Consider the following 13,738-nt stretch of genomic DNA (forward strand, 5'->3'; position numbering starts at 1 on the left):
AGCTGGCTCCACTTAATTTAAGTATTTGATACTGTTTTGATATGGTTATTTCTCTGAATGTAATATCAGAGTTTTTTTTTTTTTTAATATAGTTGTTTTAACCCGCAAATTATTTTTTTTTCTTTAATTATTATTGAATTGTTTGTTTTCATGTGTGTTATTTTAGCTACATATATAATGATGCAATTGCATCTACTGTACTAACCATATAGAATTGGATAACATTAATTTTGAAAATGAACCCATTACACCTTTTCACTTAATGTCTGATAGTCCCTCACTTCTTCATCTTCATTTCATTGTATGTATGCATGATTGTGAATGTGCGGGTTATCTTTGGATGCACGTATGTGTACGCACATGTATATGTAGTTTATCCATAATATATTACGATTGTTGAGCTCATTATTTTATCAGTCACAATTATTTTTACATTGTAGCCCTGATGAAGGGGGAGTTCCTTTGACCCCCTGAAACGTGTTGGCTGACTTTTAACACAACATCAATAACACAACATTAAATAAATTAATTTGGACTCTTATTTTTTGGTCTGGCACTCCTTCCATATATACACAGCTTCTCCTTTCACTATCTAGTCGCTAGCTGGGAATGGAATCGATCTGTAAGTGTTACTTAACTGCTTCTGAGAAAAATCAGGTATCCTGCACTGTAAGAGAGGGTTCTGGTGTCTGGCGCTGGTGTGTGGCAGTGTTGTGTAAATTCTAGGACTGGATGGTCAGAAATACAAATCATTTGGCAGATAAAATAGATTCATTATATGTATTTGGTTGTTTGCCAGGAGTCCAGGTACCTATTTTTTATTTAGTATGTTTTTTTCCTCAAATATTTTTTTTTTTTTGAAAATTTCCAATTTACAAGCGTTAAACAAAAACAGAAAAGAAAAACTTGTATCTATTCCACCACCAATGCTTTCTTTTTACTGCATTGATGTTATGTCTTGGTACCTAGTATTGTGCAGTTTTAATCACGATAATGTAAATTAAACTATTGGATAACACTATTTGCTATATTGTCTATATTTCTCATTTTAGAGCATCTACAGGGACCTTGCTGCAAAAGAAGACATTTGGCATGGATAGAACATTAATGAATCCAGTTTGCTTGCAATTTGAAAATGTCTCATTTTTCTGCCCAACTGACAGGCCTCTTGTTGCACGTCTTGGGATATACATTTTCCTCACTGGCTGCATGACAATAACAGTCTTCGGAAATTTGGGCATCATTATCTCCATCAGCCATTTCAAAGAGTTGCATTCCCCAACAAATTTTCTCATTCTTTCCATGGCTGCCACAGATTTCCTTCTTGGTGTCCTCATAATGCCTTGTAGTATGGTAAGGTCTGTGGAAAAATGTTGGTATTTTGGAAAATTGTTTTGTAAAATCCATTACAGTTTTGACTTAATGCTTAGTGTCATCTCAATTTTCCATCTTTGCTCTATAGCCATTGATAGATTTTATGCTGTATGCGATCCTCTCCACTATCCAATTAAAATGACTACAGTTGTTATTAAAAAAATGATATTTATCTGCTGGTCTCTGCCAGCTATATTTGCTTTTGGGGTTGTCATAACGAATTCCCATGTATCAGGAATAGTTGGATATGAGTCATTAGTGGAATGTTTTAATTTATGTCCAATTACGTTCAACAAATTGTGGTCTGTGGTTATGTTTTTTGCATGCTTTTTTATTCCTGGCTCAGTTATGGTTGGAATTTACATACAAATATTTATAGTATCTCAAAGGCATGCCAACATTCTGAAACAAGTTATGGGGAACTCGAAGGACAAAATGTCAACTCAAATTTCTAAGCAGAAGGACCGGAAAGCTGCAAAGACGCTGGGCATTGTGATGGGAGTATTCATATCATGTTGGATGCCAGTGTTTATAACCATTTTAGTCGATCCATTTCTCAACTTTTCCACACCTGAACCTTTGTTTGATGCTCTTAACTGGCTTGGCTATATCAATTCAACATGTAATCCACTAATATATGGATTTTTCTATCCATGGTTTAGGAAATCACTGAGATATATCATTTTTGGTAAAATATTTGAACCTGACTCTAGTTTAGCAAATCTATCTTAAAATGTGTTTAAATCCAAGAACAAAAAAATATACTGCAGGTTACAATTTGTGTTTTTTTTTTTAATTCTAGCTTTCTTTTAGTTTCACCTCGATCCTGCTTATAACACATAACACATCTCCTGTGCCAGGGTAACAATATTAACTCACTATAGCAAAAAAGTGTATAGGAAGATCACCTATAACAAGATGGGACTTTAATGACACTGGCTTGAGACAAACCACTTATAGTAAAAGACAAAAAGCTTTATTTATATATAATAGTAAAAACATTTGTTTGTGTACACATCAATTTAAAAGAACAAGGTCGTCAATATTCCATGTACATAAACCTGATATAAAATTTATACCAATAAACCAAAATTAATTCATTACTGTCGTATATCCTATAAAAGATAAAAAGAGATATGTGAGTCCAAATCCATAGGTCAACACATTTCGCCTGATATATGTCTTCCTTAGGACCATGACATATGGAGTATTGAAGCATTCAAAATGACGGGATGTCAGCACATATCAACAATCTATTGGGTGGACACAGGGGCCTCCAGAGCCCCCAAGCATCAACAGCAGCCCCTTGTGTAGTCAAATAAGAGGTGTTATTTAGGTGTAGATGTTAATAAGTTCCCATATTTCTGCTACAAAAAGGTATGTGTGTTCATAATAAAGTAAAGAGTAATGGTGGATGGAAATTCACACAGATCTTCAAGCCTGCCAATACAGAGTAGCCACCAGTATGATGTACTAACTCCTCTCTTTAAAAAAGTTGGTAGCTAGCTAGTAGCTAGTTTTTTTGCTCTAGTTATTCAGGGATGTGGCACAGTGGAGGTCATTCTGCTAGATACCAATGTTCACTCACTGTAGGATATCTAGGAGAAGAAGCTCTGGAATCCTAGAACAGGAAGTTTGTTAGGAACTTCTTCTTCTCCATAACATAAGCGGAGGTGTTCTGTAAATCCCAAAGGTTACCTAGGAAGGGAGGATAAGGCTACTTGATATTCAACTGCAGAGTGCAAGAGACAGATCTGGATTTTTGGCAGGATCCACAAGCATTTTTTGCACTTATCAAACAGATATAACCCAACACTTTCACTGGTATATTTAGGAGACCAAAGGGAAGCGCAAAGCAAGTGTAACAAAAATAAAAAGTCTCTTAATTTTGACATTGAGAATCACTATTGGATTTCTTTTTTTTTTACCACTTTCCTAGCTAGGTTTCCCTTCCCACCCTGCAAGTTGTGACTAACGTAGTACTTGTACTTCAGGAATGCACACCTTAGCCAGTGTCTGGTGCCAGGATCGGCAACTCAGAGGAACCACAAGCACGCATAACCATAGCACATCCACACACAGGTCTTTGTTTGTATTAAAAGCTATTTTCACTTTATTACAAAAGCATGCCAGTAAAAACCAGTTATAGTAAGCTTCCTTTTCATCTGTGACGTTTCGGGCCTTTATCATGCTAGGAGCAAACTGACAGTTTGCAGTCTTGACTGATATAAATATACCATTGTTAGCATTTTGTAGCATTTATTTTATATTCAGCAAAAAAAAGTACCCATTTATCTTGGAAATGAAGAGCTATCCTGGAATTTCTGCACACTACAGTCTTATATTAAAGAGACTAATAAGCCCTCTTGGTTCTTATCTTGGACCACAGAATGGTTCACCTTTATATTGTAAAGATCTGAAAATGGGGGTGGTTTAAAAGTTTAGCAAAATATGCTTGGCAGGGCTGACACTTTTAAGTAAAAAAAATGCTGTGTGTTGTCTGTTCACAAACAAGACTTAAGAATTAAGTGCATTTTTGGCACACTGACTGGTATTTTTGTGTACATGCAGGGTCTCAAAAGGTAAACTTGCATGTATTTCAAAAATGTTTTCTAATTGCTAACATAACAAAATGGTTATTATAAAAAAAGGCATGTTATCCTTTGAAAAAAATAAAAATAAAGTAAACAATCTTTTCGAACAATTAAGACTACATGTATACGGGGCATTTGAAAAAATCCTTTGAACGCTGTAACTTGACAGCTACAGAACGACGTTGTGTCGCGTTTGCATGCCGCGTTTGGACGCGTTTAGCGACGTTTGCGCTCAGAGGCGTTTTTTGCAAAACACATCAGGAGACCCTCCCAAACACCCACAATGCAACAGAAATATATGTTTTCAGCCATTTTCATTTGAATGAATATATACATATATATATATATATATACATATACATATACATGTACATATACATACAGTATAGATATATATATATATATATATATATATATATATATATATATATATATATGTGTGTGTGTATGTATACTCCTAACCCAAAATCTGCATAGTTGGGTCACCCTAAACTCCGGTCACCCTGACATGGCAGAGTGGGGTCACCCTGGCATGGCAGAGTCAGGTCACCCTTACATGGCAGCTGCATGACCCCACTCTGCCATGCCAGGATGACCGGTGTTTAGGGTGACCTGACTCTGCCATGCCAGGGTGACCGTGTGTGTATATATATATATATATATATATATATATATATATATATACACACACATATACACAATATTTATATACTGTATATATATACATATACACAATATATATCTATATGTATATAGATATATATATAGAAAGGCCTCCTGAAAACGCAAGCCCTAAACGCGAGTGAACGGGTTCGGCCGCGTTCGGTCACGTTTTTGCGGTTGAAATCCCGGGAAACACACGTTCGAACGCAAATAATTGCTTTCCAAAAACGTCACTGAACTCAACTGCCTGTAAATGACTGTAAACAACCCTGTGTACATAGACAGATAAGATAACATAGAGGTGGGTTCAGGGGCTTCTGAAAAAAATGCCCAAATGCTCCTTGACGGCCATTTACAAGTTGCAGTGTACATGAACCCTAACACTAGAGATCAGTCAGCTCATTCACAATGATTCCAATAAGTTTCCTGATAGGATTGCTCATAATAAAAGGTCAGAACAGGTTTGCTCTTTATTTATTTATTTATTACAGGTTCCTATATAGTGCTGTCAATTTTACGCAGCACTTTACACATGTATTGTACATTCACATTAGTCCCTGCCCTCAAGGAGCTTACAATCTTACAAGGTCCCTAACTCACATTTATACATACCAGAGCCAATTTAGACAGGAGTAAATGAACCTGTTTACTTTCCTCCCATATCCACTAATATTGTGTACAAAGGAAATACTGTTCCTTTGCAGGCTTGACCTTCTTTTCCAGCCTCAAGCTACTCTATAATTAAGCGCCAGCTAGGAGTGAAATGCGTTAGATTCGGTTACACCTGGATGACTTATCTGTGCATTGATTTGCTTCAATAAAGTAAACCTTTGCTTTTGTGATGAGTGCCCCCCCCCCCTTCTTCTGAGGACTATAATATTGTGTGCAAATGCATAATTTGTTAAGCACAAAAGAAAAACACCAACTTTACTCAAAAGTATCTATGTATACACCTGCACCCGCACAAAACTGTCACATTAGGGCAAGTGGCTATGTATGGCCTGCATCCACCTATACTTACATGGTCTGCCTGTGTGTTTCAGTGTCTATGTGAATGAGTCCTTAAGATTCACGTAAACTCTAACAATGAACTTTTATCAATAACTCCCTTTTGGTCTGTTAAACATACCATTGAAAGAGTTAAGGCTTATTGGTCCGCTAAAAAAAAAAAAAAAAACAAGGAGTTTCCAGTCACAACTTACCAACCAGCCTGCGACCAACCAAATTAATCTGTCTTCCTTTTTTAGGAAGGGGGCATTACTGGAGGGGATATTTTCCTGAATACCATTGCTCTGCAGTGTGTTAAGCAGTCCTGACCTGTTTACTCTTTATGTTGCTGGGATTGCAGCAGTTAGGAGTGGGCAAGGTACAGCACGGCATATAGTTAAGCAGTTAGGATTACGCAACATACTGTGTACACATACTTCTGACCACTGCACTTTTTGTATTATATTCCTTCACTCTACATGCCAATAGTAATTATATAGTCCTGATCAAAATATTCATTGCCCTAACAGCACTGAGTGCCAAATAGTCCTATTCTCTGCTACTCGTTTATGAATAGCAAAATGGTGGTGTTTATATTTTATACATATTTTATTTAATACATATAAGGGAAACTGTTTTTTTTCAAAAGTGTTGTTCCTTTTTTTTCTTTACATAATAAAAAATCAGTGGTTTTTAAATACCACCAAAATAAAACTCTATTTTTCTAAAAAAAAAAAAAAAAACATATACAATCATATACAATTAATTAATATCAGTCTATCACAGCATTGAGAACTGAAAAATTGCTTGGTAATTAAGATGTATTACATGCTGAAATGATAAAGCTATTCTCTGATGAGGTGTAGGGCCCAATTAGACAATTGTAGCGCTTTGGGTTCCTGTTCTTTGACACATCCCTGTGGGCCACCTTGGTCCCACTGACACATCAGGTTAAGCAGTTAGATCTTGCTATACTGTTGAGAACACAAAGATGAATACTCTGCACCCAAGTATATCTCAGTACAAAGAAGTAGACACAAGACCCGTTAGTGGAAATGGAACTTACTATATTGTTGTGGATTGAGGAAAATAGCAGCAGTGTCATAAATGGATAAATAGAGAATGCAGGTAATTACAATTCCCTAGACAATATGGTCACTAACCTGTAGCAGGTTGGTGTGGAGTTCTAAGTAGCAGAAGTAATCTATACCTGGTAATCTACAAATCAGCAATGGCATGAATGACAACAACTACAATGGTGAACAATACTATTATAAATGTTCTGCTGTTTACTATGCTGTTAAAGAGCACTCTAGAAATAACTATGCTAAAACCCAGGTCTTTTTGTAGAAGTCTCCCCAGACTTGTGGAAGCTAATGAAGTTCTAATAGGACAGATATCTAACAAGACAGCCATTTGCACTAGTTCTTCAGGAGGTTAACATTGGAGCCAATTCTTTACAGCGATGCACATAAATACAGTCCTGGTAAATTCTGAATGCAGTGGTAAAGACTGCTAGTCAAATTTTCAGTCTCTGTTTGCTCAGTCCCTTCTAACATCAACAGAGACTATGGCAGCAGTGCTCTCTCATAAGTCCCAGGGGTATGGCAGCAATGGTACCGCTGTTCAGATGTTCTCTGGATCTGCCTGCAATGGCTCAAGTCCTCAGCCCACAGGTATACAGTGCTCCGATCTCTCTGCAGCAAAGGTCTGTGTCCTGCCAATAGCTCAGTCTTCAGCCTCAATCTTCTCTCTGATCCCCAGCAGATAGGACCCAATTTCTGGCTTAGGTCACATTTTATCAGGTGTGTGACAAAAGAGAAAGCACCTGGGTCTGCAATCTGGGAAATACAGCCTTTCCTCCTCCCTCACATGTCACAACACTGAAGAAATGGCACTTTGCTGAAACGTAAAGTAGTGAGTGTACAGCTTGTATAACAGTGTAAATTTGCTGTCCCCTCAAAATAACTCAACACACAGCCATTAATGTCTAAACTGCTGGCAACAAAGGTTAGTACACCCCTAAGTGACAATGTGGAAATTGGGCCCCAAGTGTCAATATTTGTGTGGCCACCATAATTTTCCAGCACTGCCTTAACCCTCTTGGGCATGGAGTTCACCAGAGCTTCACAGGTTGCCACTGGAGCCCTCTTTCACTCCTCCATGATGACATCATGGAGCTGGTGGATTTTAGAGACCTTGCACTCCTCCACCTTCCATTTGAGGATGACCCACAGATGCTCAATAGGGTTTAGGCCTGGAGACATGCTTGGCCAGCTTTTTTAACAAGGAAGGGGTCGTCTTGGAGGTGTGTTTGAGATTGTTATCATGTTGGAATACTGCCCTGCAGCCCAGTCTCCGAAGGGAGGGGATTATACTCTGTTTCAGTGTGTCACGGTACATGTTGGTATTCATGGTTCCCTCAATTAACTGTAGCTCCCTAGTGCCGGCAGCACTCATGCAGCTCCAGAACATGACACCTTCACTATCATGCTTGACTGTAGGCAAGACACACTTGTCTTTGTACTCCTCACCTGGTTGCCACCACACACGCTTGACACCATATGAATCAAATACGTCTATCTTGGTCTCATCAGACCACAGGGCATGGTTCCAGTAATCCATGTCCTTAGTCTGCTTGTTTTCAGAAAACTGTTTGCATACTTTCTTGTGCATCCTCTTTAGAAGAGGCTTCCTTCTGGGACAACAGCCATGCAGACCAATTTGATGGAGTGTGCGGCGTATGGTTTGAGCACTGACAGGCTGACCCCCACCCCTTCAACCTCTACAGCAATGCTGGCAGCACTCATACATCTATTTCCCAAAGACAACCTTTGGATATGATGCTGAGCACGTGCACTCAACTTCTTTGGTCGACCACAGCCACGCTCAATATGGGAAGGAGATTGCAGCATCCTGGGTGAGGAGTCGTCCAGGATGATGACAACACAAGCTCCCCTATATGTTTGGGCGCGAGATTGGAGTCACGTGTCAAACGTGATGGCGCCGATATGACTTCATCCGTGCAGCACTGAGTACGTTGCCCCAATGCACAAAGAGGGATCCGCCCAGATTCCCCACGTCCAACCAGGGATGAAGGGGGAGGAAGGAGGCTCTCGGAGTGCATCGCAGCTCCCGGCAACAAATGGCAGCCTGGTGGATGAACCATACATGAATATAGAAACCATGTCTATGTTCCCATTCAAAGATTGACCATAGCATAGGAGTAAAAAAGGAAGTGATGCCAAACAGTAAATTGTAGAATACAGGCATAGCCACCTGCATTGAGGCAAACCACAAGCACACACCTCCATCCCTTGCATTTACATGACAAGGTATGGAGGCATCTAGCCCCATTTGGGCAGCACCTCATATAAAGTCCCAACCTTTTGAACCTTTTGTTCTTGTTTTTGTTACTTTGCTGTCAGAATACAATAGCACAGTGGGAGGATTTCTCCACCAGCAGAGAAAATCCAGCAGGGTAGATGTATAGAAGGCAACCAACTTCTGTACAACCACAGTGCTCATACATGAATTGAGATTTGGTTCATCCCTGCTGAACCAGTTGAATTTCTATCTATGTATGGCTGGCCTAATTCTTGACTGTCATTTTGTGTCAGCTAATAGCGGAGGAAAGGAGTTAACAGGGGGAGAGGAGCTGAACCTAAGAGATACATGCGCTTGGTTGAAGTTTTTTTAGGATGTGTATCCTACATTTAGGGTCCTCAAAGAAAAAGGCAATTTTTTCTACAAATTGTTTAAATTTTGCCTTCAATGCAAATTAAATTACTGATTTTAGTTCAACATTGGAATGTAGTGTTAATGCAAAGGCTATGGCATACAGCAATTTGAAAATCAAGACCAATACAAAAAAATTCTCTACTCCATGAGACTGCATAAACCCCTAACTAAGAAGTATGGTGTTTAAACCACATCACATACTGTATAACTGCTTTATCTGTTCTGAAAGTACAAACCCAATTCCAAAAAAGTTGGGACACTGTACAAATTGTGAGTAAAAAAGAAATGGACTAATTTACAAATCTCATAATCTTATATTTTATTAACAATATAATATAGATAACATATCAAATGTTGAAAGTGAGACATTTTGAAATGTCATGCCAAATATTGTCTCATTTTGGATTTCATGAGAGCTACACATTCCAAAAAAGTTGGGACAGGTAGCAATAAGAGGCCCGAAAAGTTAAATGTACATATAAGGAACAGCTGGAGGACCAATTTGCAACTTATTAGGTCAATTGGCAACATGATTGGGTATAAAAAGAGCCTCTCCGAGTGGCAGTGTCTCTCAGAAGTCAAGATGGGCAGAGGATCACCAATTCCCCCAATGCTGCGGCAAAAAATAGTGGAGCAATATCAGAAAGGAGTTTCTCATAGAAAAATTGCAAAGAGTTTGAAGTTATCATCATCTACAGTGCATAATATCATCCAAAGATTCAGAGAATCTGGAACAATCTCTGTGCGTAAGGGTCAAGGCCTGAAAACCATACTGGATGTCCGTGATCTTTGGGCCCTTAGACGGCACTGCACCACATACAGGAATGCTACTGTAATGGAAATCACAACATGGGCTCAGGAATACTTCCAGAAAACATTGTCGGTGAACACAATCCACCGTACCATTCGCCGTTGCCAACTAAAAACTCTATAGGTCAGAAAAGAAGCCATATCTAAACATGATCCAGAAGTGCAGGCATTTTCTCTGGGCCAAGGCTCATTTAAAATGGACTGTGGCAAAGTGGAAAACTGTTCTGTGGTCAGACGAATCAAAATTTGAAGTTCTTTTTGGAAAACTGGGACACCATGTCATCTGGACAAAAGAGGACAAGGACAACCCAAGTTGTTATCAGCGCTCAGTTCAGAAGCCTGCATCTCTGGTGTTATGGGGTTGCATAAGTGTGTGTGGCATGGACAGCTTACACATCTGGAAAGGCACCATCAATGCTGAAAGGTATATTCAAGTTCTAGAACAACATTTGCTCCCATCCAGACGTCGTCTCTTTCAGGGAAGACCTTGCATATTCCAACATGACAATGCCAGACCACATACTGCATCAATTACAACATCATGGCTGCGTAGAAGAAGGATCCAGGTACTGAAATGGCCAGCCTGCAGTCCAGATCTTTCACCCATAGAAAACATTGGCGCATCATAAAGAGATCATCAAAAGAGATGCAACAAAGAACACCTAATACAGTTGAGCAACTAGATGCCTATATTAGACAAGAATGGGACAACATTCCTATTCCTAAACTTGAGCAACTTGTCTCCTCAGTCCCCAGACGTTTGCAGACTGTTATAAAAAGAAGAGGGGAGGCCACACAGTGGTAAACATGGCCATGTCCCAACTTTTTTGAGATGTGTTGATGCCATGAAATTTAAAATCAACCTATTTTTCCCTTAAAATTATACATTTTCTCAGTCTAGACATTTGATATGTCATCTATGTTGTATTCTGAATAAAATATTGAAATTTGAAACTTCCACATCATTACATTCTGTTTTTATTCACAATTTGTATAGTGTCCCAACTTTTTTGGAATCGGGTTTGTATCTGTAACTGTATGTCTAGACTTTAAAAAATAGTGGGTCGATTTAGGGTAGCCGTACATCGATTGAAATTCATCAGGTTCAGCAGGGACCATCTGAATTTCTACCAAGCAACTTCTGTACAACCAGCCTGTTGTTTTTTTTCCTGAGCAATCAATGCTGATGAATATAGCTGGCAACACTGATCCTTATATTTTGACGGCGGCAAACTCTCTCTGTCGTCAGAATACAATAGCAGGGTAGAAGTAATTTGCCCATCCCAATTGAATTTGTTGATGAGGGAATCGGGTATTTTTTATTTAATTTTTTCATTCAACCTAATGGTTGAAAGAAAAAAAAAATGACTCATGTATTGCCAGAGTTTGAGAGAATGAAGTGGACACACCATCATTTTTAATGGGACTGCAACATTGCAGCGGACAGATCGGACACCTAACTGACATTTTTTACTCTTTTGGGGGGGCCAGGGACATTACTACAGTAATCAGTGCTAAAAATATGCACTGTTACTGTAATAATTACACTGGCAGGTAAGGGGCTAACCCAGGGGTGATCAAAGGGTTAAGTGTGAGCCTAGGGGAGTGTTTTCTAACTGTATGGGGGAGGGACTTGTGAAATGAACATAGAGATCTGTGATCCTAAATAGGAGGATCACAGATGCTCTGTGATAATTTCAGAGAGAACAACGGTCTGCTGTTGTTCTCTTTCAGTAAAGAACGATCGCGGGTGCCCGGCGGCAATTGAGGCCGCCGGCCCTGTGGATTGGCAACCCTGCTGCCTAGTGGGGGCCCCCTGGAGCGCTCCCGCGAACCGACGTACCCATACAAAACAACAAACTATACAAGTAGGCACTATGTACCCACTTTTAATGTACAGAGAGTAGGAGGTGGAGCTCTAAGAGAAAAAGGTGGAGCCTAAAGAGAAATGGGTGTGGTTTACAGGTGACATGGTGGGTCTGGAACAGGAAGGAGTGTGGCCTTAACAGGCAGGGGATGGGTTGTAGTTAAATTAGGGGGTGCACGAGTTTAGTCCGGCCTAGAGCAGCACAAAACCTACATACACCACTGCAACCGCCCATTAAGTTACGGGCAGCCCATTAAATTGAGCCCATTTTTGGGCTGCCCATAAATGCCTGTTATGGGCAGCGGCTCCCATAAAAAAGATAGCTGTAGGGCAACGTGCAACAGCGTTTGCGTTTCGAAAGGCTGCCGGGCTCGGTTGGTGCCATTTTTGAATGGAAGACAGACTGTCAGTGACACTCGATCCCTGTGGCGCCATGGCTACAGAGGAAAGGACGACACGCATGTGAGAAGGGGGCAGAGGAGTAGAGGAGGAGGACAGTTCTGTGGGGGCTGAAGGGGTACAGAAGGACAGTGCTGTTGGGACTGAAGGGGGCACAGAAGGACAGTGCTGTGGGGGCTGAAGGGGGCAGAGAAGTACAGTGCTGTGGGGGTTATATGAAGGTGGACAGAGGAGAAATCTGCTGTGGAGAGTGAAGTGGAGCTGATTAGGACACTACTGTTGGGGAGGGTGGGGGTGTCCACAGCCTCTGATCATCTCCTGTACCATGTCTGCATCTCTGACCACCTCCTGCACCATGTCTGCAGCCTCTTATAACCTCCTGTACCATGTCCGCATCCTCTGACCACTTCCTGAACCATGTCCGCATCCTCTGACCACCTCCTGTACTATGCCTGCATCATCTGGCCACCTCCTGTACCATGTCGGCAACCTCTGACCACCTCCTGCCTCCTGTACCATGTCTGTAGCCTCTGATCACCTCCTGTACCATGTCCGTAGCCTCTGATCACCTCCTGTACCATGTCCGCAGCCTCTGACAACCTCCTATACCATGTCTCAGCCTCTTACCACCTCCTGTACCATGTCTGCATTCTCTGACCATCTCCTCTATCATGTTCGCAGCCTCTGACCACCTCCTGTACCATGTTTGCGCAGCCTCTGATCACCTCCTTTACCATGTCTGCAGCCTCTGACCACCACCTGTATGATGTCCACAACCTCTGACCACCTCTTGTATAATGTCCGCAGCCTCTGACCATCTCCCATATCATGCCCGCAGCCGCTAACCACCTTCTATATCATATCAGCAGCCTCTAACCATCTCTTGCATAATGTCCGCAGCCTCTGACTATCCCTGGTCTTTTATCATGTCTGCAGTCTCTGAGGGGGTCTGGAAAGGAGTCAAGAGTGGGAGTGCCACTGGTATGGGGGTTAGACATGTGTGGACTGTGGAGAGGAGACTATGGGATAAAACCAGAGCCGCCAAGCTGGAGCTATCTGACTGAGCCTGCACAATGCACCTGAGAGGAGGTCAGTGACAGTGCCGGCAGGCCAGTCTGGGGGAGGATCACTGAAGTAAGGGCTGAGTGAACACAATAATGTAAGGGGGCACTGATATAAAGGTTTCCTCCTTATAGCAGAACTCTGCGGACCCTGATGTAAAAGGGAACTCTGATGTAAAGGGCAATGCTGCAGACCCTGATGTAAGTGGGAACTCTGATGTAAAGGGAATGCAGTGGATTCT

General features: G+C 40.8%; 1 protein-coding gene across 1 annotated transcript; it reads left to right on the plus strand.

The window, feature by feature from the left end:
* Positions 1 to 1,092: 1,092 nt before the first annotated feature.
* On the plus strand, positions 1,093 to 2,106 carry LOC309551510 (trace amine-associated receptor 3-like; the record flags this gene model as incomplete). Its single annotated transcript, XM_082252123.1, has 1 exon — positions 1,093 to 2,106. One exon carries the CDS (start codon positions 1,093 to 1,095, stop codon positions 2,104 to 2,106), a length of 1,014 nt encoding a protein of 337 aa, XP_082108249.1.
* Positions 2,107 to 13,738: the final 11,632 nt, after the last annotated feature.

Source organism: Pelophylax lessonae (genome assembly GCF_965119305.1).
Source record: "Pelophylax lessonae genome assembly, chromosome: 3".
In the NCBI taxonomy this organism is placed as follows: domain Eukaryota; kingdom Metazoa; phylum Chordata; class Amphibia; order Anura; family Ranidae; genus Pelophylax; species Pelophylax lessonae.